Source organism: Mustela lutreola, chromosome 10, assembly GCF_030435805.1.
Source record: "Mustela lutreola isolate mMusLut2 chromosome 10, mMusLut2.pri, whole genome shotgun sequence".
Lineage (NCBI taxonomy): Eukaryota > Metazoa > Chordata > Mammalia > Carnivora > Mustelidae > Mustela > Mustela lutreola.
The window spans coordinates 1038818-1050987 of NC_081299.1; the positions used below are offsets into that span (position 1 = coordinate 1038818).

General features: G+C 65.1%; 2 protein-coding genes across 4 annotated transcripts in view; one reads left to right on the plus strand and one right to left on the minus strand.

Moving 5' to 3' along the window:
- The window catches only part of FAAP20 (FA core complex associated protein 20), a 27228-nt gene extending 20523 nt beyond the window's left edge, over positions 1–6705 (minus strand). Inside the window, exons 1-3 of the mRNA XM_059137281.1 lie at positions 6631–6705; positions 5960–6525; positions 4814–5754 (exon numbers count right to left, since the gene is read on the minus strand). Coding sequence (XP_058993264.1) covers positions 4814–5754; positions 5960–6525; positions 6631–6705 — 1582 coding nt within the window. The remainder of the gene's footprint in view (positions 1–4813; positions 5755–5959; positions 6526–6630) is intronic.
- The window catches only part of SKI (SKI proto-oncogene), a 67092-nt gene continuing 61366 nt past the window's right edge, over positions 6445–12170 (plus strand). Inside the window, exon 1 of one of the 3 annotated variants that reach the window (XM_059135912.1) lies at positions 6445–7672. In XM_059135912.1, the coding sequence (XP_058991895.1) occupies positions 6704–7672 (969 nt within the window). In that variant the 5' untranslated portion in view covers positions 6445–6703. The remainder of the gene's footprint in view (positions 7673–12170) is intronic. The other 2 variants (XM_059135911.1, XM_059135910.1) reach the window with 2 other exon arrangements.

The window sequence follows — 12170 nt, forward strand, 5'->3', positions numbered from 1 at the left end:
TGAGACTGACCCCACAAAATGTCCCGTGGGGAATGGGGGGGGTCCTTCCTTGCCAGAACGGGCCAGGAGACACAACAAGGGAATGTCAACAAAGCCAAAAACAGCTTCTTTGGAAAACTAGGAGGTGCAGGTTGTCACAAGGAAGAAATTAGAAATATCTACAGTTCCCTCACTTGGCAGAAACCAGGATCCTGTATCTGTTTTCTGATCCAGGAACCGAAGTCTGTGAAAGTCTAAGCACCATGTCCGCCGCAGCCAGGAATTTTGATCGGCACCGTTTTCATTATCATTTTGTTTTAAAACATTTTGTAATTCCCATTTTAATTCCTTCTTTAATCAATGACTTATTCAAGGTATCATTTCCTGAGCTGTGAATTTCGTGGTGGGAATGTGAGTTCATTTTTCTTTGTTATTTATTTTCAGTTTAGAGTTCTGGTTTGTGTGTGTAAATTCTTAGCAAAGAAAAATACGTAGATGAAAAGAACAGAAAGAAGCCCAAAGGTCGGGGCACTTTCATCAAGTCTGCAGTGGTCCCTGAGCCCCGCTCTGGACTCTGGGTTCAATGGCCTGGCCTTGGCCTCTCTCGATTCTTTCATCCGTTTCTTGTCCGAGTTTTCTCCACATTTTAAAACTATGTGCTCTTGGGGCGCCTGGGTGGCTCAGTGGGTTAAAGCCTCTGCCTTCAGCTCAGGTCATGATCCCAGGGTCCTGGGATGGAGCCCCGCATTGGGCTCTCCGCTTCTCGGGGAGCCTGCTTCCTCCTCTCCCTCTGCCTGCCTCTCTGCCTACTTGTGATCTCTGTCTGTCAAATAAATAAAATCTTTAAAAATAAAAAATAAAGTAAAAAAAAAAAGATTATGTGCTCTTGCTTTTTTTTTAAAACCGGTTTCCGGCATTCCGGAGCGTCCCTGGAGGAACTCTCACCTGCACCCTCTGCTCCGAACATGCTTTCTTTTCTTTGATCTTCCCAAACGAACTGTTTCATAACTTTGGTTATTTCGTTTGCACTATTTTAATTATGTAAATACTGTTCTCGGTGATCCAAGGAGTGAACTCTGTTTAGATATTTTGTTTTTCCTGGAGTGAATATTTGTTTTTATGTTTTCGCCTGCCGAGTTCTCTCTGTGCCCATAGCTAGCCCTCCTACATCTCCCGACAGGCACCAGTTTTCCCTCTAGCGGAATGCATCCTATATTCCATCGGTTCTACGTTTTCCTGGCACCCTCTTTCCTGTCCTAGTCTGGTCTGGTTGCTCCCTGGACTCTGCCTCTAGACTGATGGGCAGAGTCAGAAGTCCCCGCCACAGACGGGACACCTGCATCTCAACTCGTGCTGTCATGACGGTTCCAACTCCCATTACAGAAACGGCCTGTGACCTCAACTCTGTCCCACGCTGGCCTAAACTCTCAGCCCACAGTGGGTGTAAGGCCAGCCCCAAGCCTCATGTACGCTGCTTGGTCTCCACTCTCCTCACCACTGTGGCTCGTGCGACCGGCTCTGCAGGGCTGCGCATTGTCACGGGACATTTAAAATACGCGCCTCTCTTCTCCGGCCTGCGCGCCGCAGCGGGAAGGGCCCAGCTCCTCTGCCCCCTTGGTTGAAGCCGGAGCCTATGCTCTTGGTGTTCTGCTAGTGTCCCCTCAGGCCTTACCCCGCAGGCACAGTGGTGAGACCTCCAGCTGCCTCAGGCTAGAGCCTGCTCCGCCAGGCATCTCAGACTAAGCAGGGCTGAAAAGAGAATTTAGGCTTCCTCCCTACAACATTCTTAAAAATACTTTTTGTGTTTTCTTACAATCTCGAACTTACAGAAAGGTTGCACAACTAGCACAGGAGCCCCCTACCCTACCTCCCACAATCCGGAAGAACTGGCGATTGCTGACCCGTTGCTCTATCACCCGCCAAAGCAAGGGTGTCCTCGGACATAACCAGAGCGCCTCGTCCGAACCAGGGACACTGCCGTCTGGTCTCAGGCCACATCCAAGACTTTGCGGTTGTCCCAGTAACGTCCTCTGCGGCAACGAGACCAGCCCAGGGCCACACGTCCTACTGAGCCAACACCTTTTTAGTCTCCAAAGGTCCAGAACATTCCTTGGCCTTTCCCTGACTGCTGAGACCCTGACCCCTTTAAAGGTTCTGGGCCCTCTTTCTGTAGAGCCTCCATGTGGGTGTCCGAGTTTTCACCCAATCAGATGCGGGTTATGCTGCTTTGGCAGGAGAATCACAGAAGGGATGTGTGGTCTGCCGTCCATCAGTGAGGCAGGATCACCTCTGAACAGAGCGATGCTGCCCACCTAGACCTCTGGGTTACGGTGGTGTCTGCCGGCCTCTCCCTGGGAACGCACTCCTCCTCCCCTGGTGATTAATGGAGACCTTGTGTGAGGAACTGGAAAACTAGGCAAATAGCTTATTTCTCATCAAACTTTCAACTTACAAATCCATTTATTTTAATAAGTATCTGAATATGCGTGGACTTGTGGTTTCCTATTTTATTCCATGATCACAGCTCATGCCTGTAATTATGACCTCTGATTTGCCAGTGGGGGGGGGGGCCCTTCGAGCTGGCACACGTCTTTCTGACATGTCCCTGTTACGCTCTGAGCCCTTCCGTACTTCTGGGCACTGGAAGGCATTCCAGGATCGTCCTGCACTCTCCCCGCCTGAGCCCTGAGCCCCGCCATCCTGCCAAAGAATTCTGGTTCCCGCGAGTGGGGGATAGGATTTAGAAACCAGGATGCAAGTTCATGTGTGCTCACTGCTGTTGGGGTGTCACTTCTCGTGGGCCCTCACCTGACAGAGTGAAGAATTACACGGATGTTTGTACAAACACGTTTACATCTATTGTTTTTTTTTTTTTTTTAAGATTTTATTTATTTATTTGACAGACAGAGATTACAAGTAGAGAAGCAGGCAGGAAGAGAGGAGGAAGCAGGCCCCCTGCTGAGCAGAGAGCCCGATGTGGGATTCGATCCCAGGACCGAGATCATGACCTGAGCCGAAGGCAGCGGCTTAACCCACTGAGCCACCCAGGCGCCCCTACATCTATTGTTTTTCTCCATGTTTATAAATATTGAAACTTGTGGGTTCACACTGGTATTGCTAATTCCAATTCCACACACACGATTCATTTATCCCTCTCCATATCTGTAATGCCCGTCTCTAACAGCGAGAAACTGGACTCCTGTGACCCCCCAAGTCTCCACAGCACCCAAGGGACCTTATTCCTTTACCAGCAGATGTGTCCTTCCCTTGCCAGTCTTTCCACAGGAGATCGAAGCCATGTGGGTAGAACCCCACCCCATGGCCGCCAGCACTGGTTTCTGTGCCTGCAGAGGTACGAGCTCCACAAATGTGAGCACACATGAGCTGCTGCCCACAGTCATCAGCCAGAGAGTTGGAGGGGGTAAGTGGTGGCGCACAGGTGTAGTGGGTCCCTGTCCCCGCCCTCTGATGGAGCTGTGTCCATGGCCTGGACCTTCTACTTGGCAGCCTGCTGTCTGGCCATTGGCAGTGGGAGGAGTGAGTGAGCCACCCCACCATCCAGCTGCACGGTGGGCTGGAGGTTGGAGGAAGGCCAGCAGGATTGAGAGTCCCCCCCACTGGGCCAGGGAGAAGACAGGGGGCCTGGCTGGCTCTGTCTAGGCATGGCTAGCCTGTGAGGTGGGCTTCACTGCTCCAGAGACTCCAACATTGCTTGGGGAGGAGGCCTCAAAGTCCACCGAAAAGGAAACACTTCAGAGGCAATCCAGTCCCGTCCTGCATCCCAGGGCCCTTTGATGCTCCCCTGCCCCCATCACATATCCCCTGCAGCTCTGGCAAAATGTTGCCCCCTGCCTTCGTGGGACTCGTCCCTAGACCCCTATAAAGCCAGAGGATGTAGAGGGAAGTGGCCCGTTTGATCCAGGCACTGTCCTTCAAGAGGACCACGGGCTCAGGGCCCCCGTGGGAGGGCCCGCTTGGCCAACAGAGCGAGAGAAATTCTGCGCTTGGCTGGAAACCGTCTCCAGCTCCCCCCACCAGTGCCCCAGCCACCTCCTGAGCTGTGTGGAATTCAAGTCCACAGAGAAGGAACCAACCCTCTCAGGGTGCAACATAAATGAACTTTTTTGGCCCCAAATGGGGGTCAAGAGAATGATGTCCCCAAACAAGCACGAAGTCCCTTTGTTTGGGTTTAAATACTCCTTCTGAGTTTCATGTCGCCAAGAGACAAGCCTCTTGTTGGGCGGCTGCTCCTGGGGGGATCCGCGAGAAGGGTGGGTGGGACAGGCCTAGGCACAGGCAGGCGGAGGGGAAGGCTCGTGCTCACAGAGGAGAGTGGTCGCTTCCGGATGGAGCTCGGCTCCTGAGTCTCCGGCCCCTCCTCGGGGTCTCCCTGCGCCTGCGGCCATGCAGGGCTGGGGTGGCCTCTCCAGACACCTGCCTGCACCTCAGGGCAGCCTGGGCCTGTAGAGATGACAGGTCAGCTCCGCAGGGCCGGTGCCACCCGCCAGGAGCTCTGGGCTGGGGGCAGTTTCAGCCTCCACTGGGGAGGCAGGAGCAGGGGGTGACAGGCTGCCCTCAGGGGAAGCTCACCCAGGCTGAAGCGGGCTCGGCCCTCTCACCTGTGCCCGGCTCCGGGGTGCTCTTCACGTGTCCCCCAGTGCAATACCCAGAAGGGGTATTTAGAAACTTGGGTCCTTGTCCTGTGGCACAGAAGGCGCCACTGCCTAGCTCGGCTGGACTGTCCATCCGCGTCCGGCTGGAGCACAGACAGACAGAACCGTCTCTGGGATGTCCAGTCCCCACCTCCTCGGCCCCCGCTAAGACGCTGCCTCACCTGGGGGCGACCTAGCCAGTCCCGCTTGGGGACCCCCGTCTTCGCCCACCCCCGGGGACACCCCAGTCCCGGGAAGGACCCACAGCGGCGTGTCCCGCCGGCTCTGCCGCAGACGCCCTCCAGACGCTAAGTGGCTGCCCTGCCGGGGTCGGGGGTCAGGCCGCCTGCCCGAGGTTCCCAGGACTCCCCCCAGGCTTGACCCCGGCCAGCGCTCCCGGAGAGGGCTTGGCCCCGTGGAGCCAGCCGTCCTGCCCTGCGGCGGCTGGGCCTGCCCGCGGCGCGCGCCGACCAGGGCGCAGGGCACGGGGTGGCCGGGCGCTCGGTCGGGTGGGGGGCTGCGGCCTGCACGTGCGGGGGCGCGGGGACAGGCTGCGTCGGGTGCGCGCCCGCGCGGGGTCGCCTCGGCCGGGGCAGTCCTAACGTGCAGGGACCCCCGTGGCGTCCCCGTCCTTCGACGGGGCCCGGGTCGGGCCCGGGGCTGGCCCCGTCGTGTGCGGGGTTCCCCACGGTCGCGTGGCGCGGCACCCCCGTCCTGCCCGCCCCTCCGCGAGTCTGCGGTTGTGGCGGGGGCCGCGTGTGGGTTTCTGGGCCCCGGCGGCGGCGGTGGCGGCGGCGGCGGCGGAACCGGCGCCTTCCCAGCCACGCAGGAAGCGGCCTCGGCCGGAAGGGGGGCCACGGCCGCCGCCACCGCCCCCGCCGAGCGCCCTTCCGGCGGGCGGGGCCGAGCGGAGCCGAGCGGGGCCGAGCGGGGCCGAGCGGGGGCCGAGCGGGGCCGAGCGGGTACGAGCGGGGTCGAGCGGGGCCGAGTCCGGGGCGGGCGGGGCCGAGCCGAGCCGAGTCTCGGCCGAGCGGAGCCGAGTCCCTGGCGGACGGGCCCGAGTGCGGCCGAGCCGGCCCGAGCCCCGGGCTGGGTGGTGGCGGCGCGGGGGGAGCGCGCGTTCCTGGAAGAGCCAGGCCGGGAGGCGGTCGCATTCCTGGCCGGCGCTCGGCTGAGGCGGACGCGCGGCTCCCGACGGCGCGCGGGGCGGGGCGGCGGCGCGGGGCGGGGCGGGGCGGCGCGGGGCGGGGCGGCGGCGTGAGCTCAGCGCCCGGCGCTCAGTCCGAGCCGGAGCGAGCCGCCGGGAGGATGTGCGCCGCGCCCCGCGCCTCCGCCGCCGCCGCCGCCGCGCTCTGAGGGCCGCCGCCACAGGCGCTGCCGCCGCCCCGGAAGCCGCGCGCGCAGGCGGGGCGGGCGGGCCGCGGAGCCGGGCGCGGGCGGCGGGGCGGGCGCGGGCCGGGCCGGGGCGGCCGGCGGCGGGCGCGACGCGGCCGGCCAGCGCCGCCGGGACGAGCCGGGCGGGCGCCGCGCGGTGGGAGGAGCGGGGCGGCGGCGGCGCGCCGCGCGAGGACGGCCCGGCGGGCCCCGCGCCCGCGCCCCCGCTCCTCCCGGGCCCCTCGGCCTCGACCGCCGCGGCGATTCGCGCCTCGCGGCGCCGGCACCTGCCCGCGCGCCCCCCGCGAGCCCCGGGCCCGCGAGCGTTGGCGTTGGCGTTGGCGGCGCGCGCAGGGGCATGCCCCGCGCCTAGGGCCCGGGGGGCGCGCGGGGGGCGCGCGGGGGGCCCGGGCGGCGGCGGCGGCGGCGGCGGCGGCGGGCGCGGCGCGGGGCGCGTGGATGTGGCGCCGGGCCCGGGTGCCGGCGGGCTCCAGCGGCGGGACCCCTTCGCCCCGCCCGCCTACCCCTTCGCGCCTCCGGGCGAGGCCGAGGCCGCGGCCGTGATCGGGCGGGAGCCGGCGGCGGGGGGCGGCCGGGGCCGGGGCCGGGGGCGCCGCCGGGGCGCGCGGGGCGGCGGCGGGGGCCGCGGGGGCCCGGGGGCGCGGGAGCGGGAGCGGCCCGGGGAGCCGGAGCGCAGCATGGAGGCGGCGGCGGGCGGCCGCGGCGGCTTCCAGCCGCACCCGGGGCTGCAGAAGACGCTGGAGCAGTTCCACCTGAGCTCCATGAGCTCGCTGGGCGGCCCGGCCGCCTTCTCGGCGCGCTGGGCGCAGGAGGCCTACAAGAAGGAGAGCGCCAAGGAGGCCAGCGCGGCTGCGGTGCCGGCGCCGGTGCCCGCGGCCGCCGAGCCGCCGCCCGTGCTGCACCTGCCGGCCATCCAGCCGCCGCCGCCGGTGCTCCCCGGGCCCTTCTTCATGCCGTCCGACCGCTCCACCGAGCGCTGCGAGACCGTGCTGGAGGGCGAGACCATCTCGTGCTTCGTGGTGGGCGGCGAGAAGCGCCTGTGCCTGCCGCAGATCCTCAACTCGGTGCTGCGCGACTTCTCGCTGCAGCAGATCAACTCGGTGTGCGACGAGCTGCACATCTATTGCTCGCGCTGCACGGCGGACCAGCTGGAGATCCTCAAAGTCATGGGCATCCTGCCCTTCTCGGCGCCCTCGTGCGGGCTCATCACCAAGACGGACGCCGAGCGCCTGTGCAACGCGCTGCTGTACGGCGGCGCCTACCCGCCGCCCTGCAAGAAGGAGCTGGCCGCCAGCCTGGCGCTGGGCCTGGAGCTCAGCGAGCGCAGCGTGCGCGTGTACCACGAGTGCTTCGGCAAGTGCAAGGGGCTGCTGGTGCCCGAGCTCTACAGCAGCCCCAGCGCCGCCTGCATCCAGTGCCTCGACTGCCGCCTCATGTACCCCCCGCACAAGTTCGTGGTGCACTCGCACAAGGCGCTGGAGAACCGGACCTGCCACTGGGGCTTCGACTCGGCCAACTGGCGGGCCTACATCCTGCTGAGCCAGGACTACACGGGCAAGGAGGAGCAGGCGCGCCTCGGCCGCTGTCTGGACGACGTGAAGGAGAAGTTTGACTACGGCAACAAGTACAAGCGGCGGGTGCCCCGGGTGAGTGTCCCTGCGGCTGTGGGCGTGGGGGGACACCGGGGCGCTGGGTCCCAGGGCCTGGAAGCTGGGGGGCCCTCCTGGGCCGGGGACTCGGTCTGTGCAACTCGGAGATTTTCGCAGCATTTGGGTTTATTTTGAAGAAATTCAGGGTAGCGTCGGCGTCCCCGTCGACGGTCGTGCGGGAAGGTCCTCCGGCTCGAGCCCGTGACGCGCCAGCGGGCTTGGCGCGGGGGGGCCTCGGTGGTCTGGGGGCCGGCTAGCGGGGCGGAGAAGCCTTCCCGAGGCCGCCGCCGCTGCCCTGGGGGGCTGCCGCGCTCTCGCGCTCTCGCTCCGAGTCCTGGGAAGTGGGATCCGGGCTGGGCCCAGGCTGCAGCCGCAGGCCTAGGCATTCCTCGGGGGGCCGCGAGGGGCGTGCAGACCGAGGCCCCCCCGGCCCCCGCTCGCAGGCAGAGGGGTGCTTGCCGCTGGTCCTCAGCAGGCAGAACTGGGCCGATGGGGCCTGTTTGCGCCTTGAAGTCTTGGGAGACGGAAACGAGGCCGGGTGTCCAGGCCGCGGTGGCGGGGGCCGCGGCTCGGCAGCTGCCGCTGGGTTTCCGCGGGCCTGCCTCGGTGGGAGTCCCAGCGTGTGGGCACTGCCGTGTGGGGGCCGGGGCCGCTTGGCCCCGGGCCTGAGGCCTGGTCAGCGGGCTCCTGGGGCCCTCACAGGAGTAGCTCCTGGCCTGCGGCTCGTTTTGGACACGCCTGTTTCCGTGTCCCCCTCTCTCTGAGACGCTGTGGGCCTGGGGGGGCCCCTGGCCCGGGCTCTGTCACTTGCGGGGCAGAGGACCTGTGACCTGGCTGGGGAGCCGGCTGGGGAGCTCCCGGGCCGCTGGACGCCGAGAGCCCTCAGTGGCGGTCCTCGCCGAGTCTTCCTGGTGTCCTGCCCTCCCCCCGCGTTTGCGACTCCGCTTCGGAGCCCCCAGGCTTATTCGGTGGCACACACGGAATGCTGCATCGGCTCAGCTATTCTGAGGAGGCCTCATTAATTCAGCTACTGCATCAAACTTCTTTTTCTAAATCTGTGAATAGATGCTCCCGCCCGGTTTTCTCCGGGCGCCCCTCCAGCGGAGTGTCAGCGTCTCGGTGAGCAGAGAGGGGGCTGGGGATGGAGGGGCCTGTTGACTGTGCTCGGAGGGGGCCGCCGTGGGCGCCTGCACAGGCCTCCCGCGGCGCTCCTGCCCGCGGCGCTCCTGCCCGCGGCTCTGGCGCCGCCCGGGTGGCCGCCGGGACGCAGACTGTGGGGCAGGGTTGGGCCAGGCCGGGCAGGGGGTGGGGGGGGTCTGAGCAGGGGGTGCTGGCAGGAAAGGCCCAAGCGTTTGATTTCGGATGACTCGGTGACGGGTGGCGGGATGGGCACCCTCTGTGAACCGCGGGCTTTTCTGTTTGGGGTGCCCGGACCTTCCGCGGCCACTGCGGCCTGGGGGGCCTCCGACAGCAGTTAGTGGCCGCGCCGGGGCAGGGGCCCTTGTCGGGCAGGCTGTGTCCGTGTCGGTGTCCGAGTCGGGGGGCGCGAGGGCTGTGTGGGGTGGTCTCCGGCTCCCAGGGGCTGGCCCTTTGTCACAGCCGCGGCCCTGGGCGCTGTGGTTCTGGGCGCGGCCATCCCCGGCTCAGGGAAGGCGCCAGGCCCGGGCCCTGCGTGGGGAGCCGTGGGACCATGCCCGGCGGCCCCGGGAGCGGAGGCCGGTGCCGGTGTGCGCGCCGGCCTTCCCGGGAGCCGCTCGGAGCGGCCTTTCTTCTTCCGTGCTTTCTCTGATGCTGCCCTGAAGCTCCTTCGCGGAGGAAACAGGAATTTCCCCACGGATAGGAAGAGCGGCTTAGCCTGAGTGGGTGGGGTCCCCGGGCCACAGTGCCAGCCCGCTGTCCTCGAGCTGGTGGGCCGGACCGGGCTCCCGGCGCTGGGCTTCCTGGGGCGCTGGGGGGCTCTGCTGCTGGCTCTGCCACCCCGCGGACGCCCCGCTCGCCAGCTTCTCTGCTCGGCCTGTGTTCGGGGCTCTGCCTGCTGCCTTGGCTCTGTGACCACGCAGTTGGGAGTCATGGGGTGCGTCGTTCTCTTTAAATGTCCTGGCGCAGCCACGTGCTCGTCCGTGTGCGTGCTGAGGGCTCCGAGTCAGGCGGGTGGAGCTCAAGGTGGGAGGGACCCCCGGCTGCCCAGAGCCGACGTGCGCCGAGAGGAGCTGCTTGGGAAGACCCCCCCACCCCGTCGCACCCCCCCCCAAAGCCCTGTCCGTCTCTGATCGCGCCTTCTCCCCGCCTTTGACAGCTTATTTGTGGAATCGGTTTGGGAACGTTTCCAGTTGTTGGGTAGGTCAGTTTAGTGGTTTCGACTCACCGAGGATGAGGAGAGCAGGGAACAAAGAGTGTGCTGGAATTCTCTTTGTAGGGGACACGGCTCCCCTGGGGCCTGGGGTTCTGTGGAGGCCACGGGAGCTGGAGTGTGTTCCAGGCTGTGGGACTGAAGTGCCGCCCGGGGCTCCTGCCAGCTGGAGACTCGGTCAGTGCTCCACTGCCGCCGGGGCCGGGAGGGGCCTCTGGGGTGCCGGGGAGCCACCTCTAGTTGCTGTCCTCGGTGTCCCGCAGTGGCCCAGTCCAGCTGCGGAACCCCATGGGGCTGCTCCGGGAGCCTCATCGTGCCTCTGCTGGCTGCATGACCTCGCGCCAGTGGCTTCAACTGTCTGTGTGTCCGTGTCCTCGTGTGTGAAGTGGGGACCCTAGTAAGCGGTGTGACGGCGGTGTCGATCTTCCTAGGGCGTGCAGGTGTCCGCTGTCAGGTTGGGGCGGGGATGCGTCATTTTGGTGCTGGGGGCCATGTGGCGAGGAGGTGGGGACGCGGAGACGTCTCCGCTCCTCTGCCCCCTTGCTTCTGTCCCTGCCCCTCCGGCTTGTTGCTCACGGTATTTGGGCTGAGTCAGGCCGGTGGCTGTCAGAGGCAGACATTGTTGCCGCCGGCGTGGCTGCTGCGTGGGGCCTGGCTCCTTGCGGGGCCACCAGAGGCTTCCCCGTCTGGCCGACCGCAGGGCTGTGCTTGGGCTCCAGAAACGCGCTCCTTGGAACTGCTGTCCTGCGGGGTGTCCCGCTTCTCGGGTTGGAGAGTCTGGCCTGTGTGTGTTTCTCGAGCCCCTGAGTTCTTGGAGGGGCTTGTCGCGTGGGTCGTTGTGCTCCAGGGCCCCGCGGTGGCGTGAGTGCCGGTGACTGGGTTTGTCTGAATTCCTCACATGGGACGTCTTCTGTCACCTGAGACTTTACCCTGGTCACAGGGCGGTGTTTTCTGAAAGTAGAGGCCCGGCCAGCGGCGCTGGTGGCCTGGTGTCTCGTGGCCCCGTTGGAGAGTGACTGCAGCTTCTAAGTGCACCGGCCGGGAAGGGGGTTCCAGCCCGTGGACCCTCCTTAGCGAGGCGCAGTTCGCTCCTTTACGCTGGAGTTCTCTTGGGAAGGAGTGCCGTCAGGAACCTTCCTTCAGGCGGGAGCAGACTCTGACCGTGTGCATCATCTGGGACCCCCTCTTTCCTGGGGGGGCCGTGCTTTACCCTGATGCCGTCTGTTGTGTGGGCAGAGATTCAGAGGGTCAGTTGCCCCTTTGTCCCCTTGTTTTGCTGTAGGCTTTTGTGGGGTTCCGTGGTGATCTTCTGCCTCCAGACACTTGGCTGAGGACGTGGGGAACCATCTCAGCTGATGCTCCGAATTATCTCAGGGGTAACCCTGGATGGGCTTTGGCTCCTCCCCCCGCCCCTCCCCCCGCCAAGCACAAGGATGGGGTCTGCCAGTTGGTCTGGTCGCCTGCCCGGATGGAGGCCCCAGAGTGAAGGTTGGGAGTCGTCTCCCATGGGGGCCGCGGCAGCTTGAACGAGGCCTCTGCTTTCTCCCTGTGCCCCGCCGTGGGCTGTGTGAGAGTGGGGAGGGCCGGCCAGGTGCCTCGGCCTGTCTGGGTGTGCAGAGCCGTGTCTGGACGGTCCTCCAGGCGGGGGCTGCCTGTCCGTCTGTCTGCCTGCTCCTCTGTCGGCCATCCTGCTGTTTCCAGGACCCGTTTTTGGAGCTGGACCGGGTCCCTAGCCTCTGGAGTTTTCCCAGGGCGGCAGCCGGCCTGGGGCAGCAGGGTCATTGGGTGATCTTTGTCTGCTCCTGCTACCTCACCGGGGCCCCCAGGCAGCACGGAGCCTTGGGAGTAGGGTCACGGACTCTGGGCGTCTCGGTTTCTCAGCCTTCGGCAGCCGGTTTGTGCAATGTGTGTCTGAGATGTCGGGCCAGGGCAGACAGGCCGGGAGCAGGAGGAAGTCTGGGGGAGTGTGACCGAGCCCCGCCCCACACCCCTGGCTGCGGGGACCTGGGGGGGGAGGCGGTGCTTCCGGGGCAGCCCCAGCTGTCTGGCGGGCGGCGACCGCGGGCGGTGGCCGAGGCTGGCGGCCGGACTCTTTGTGGCCCGGAGAGTGTTCCACAAGCAGCAATAATGTGTCTCTTTCTAAGG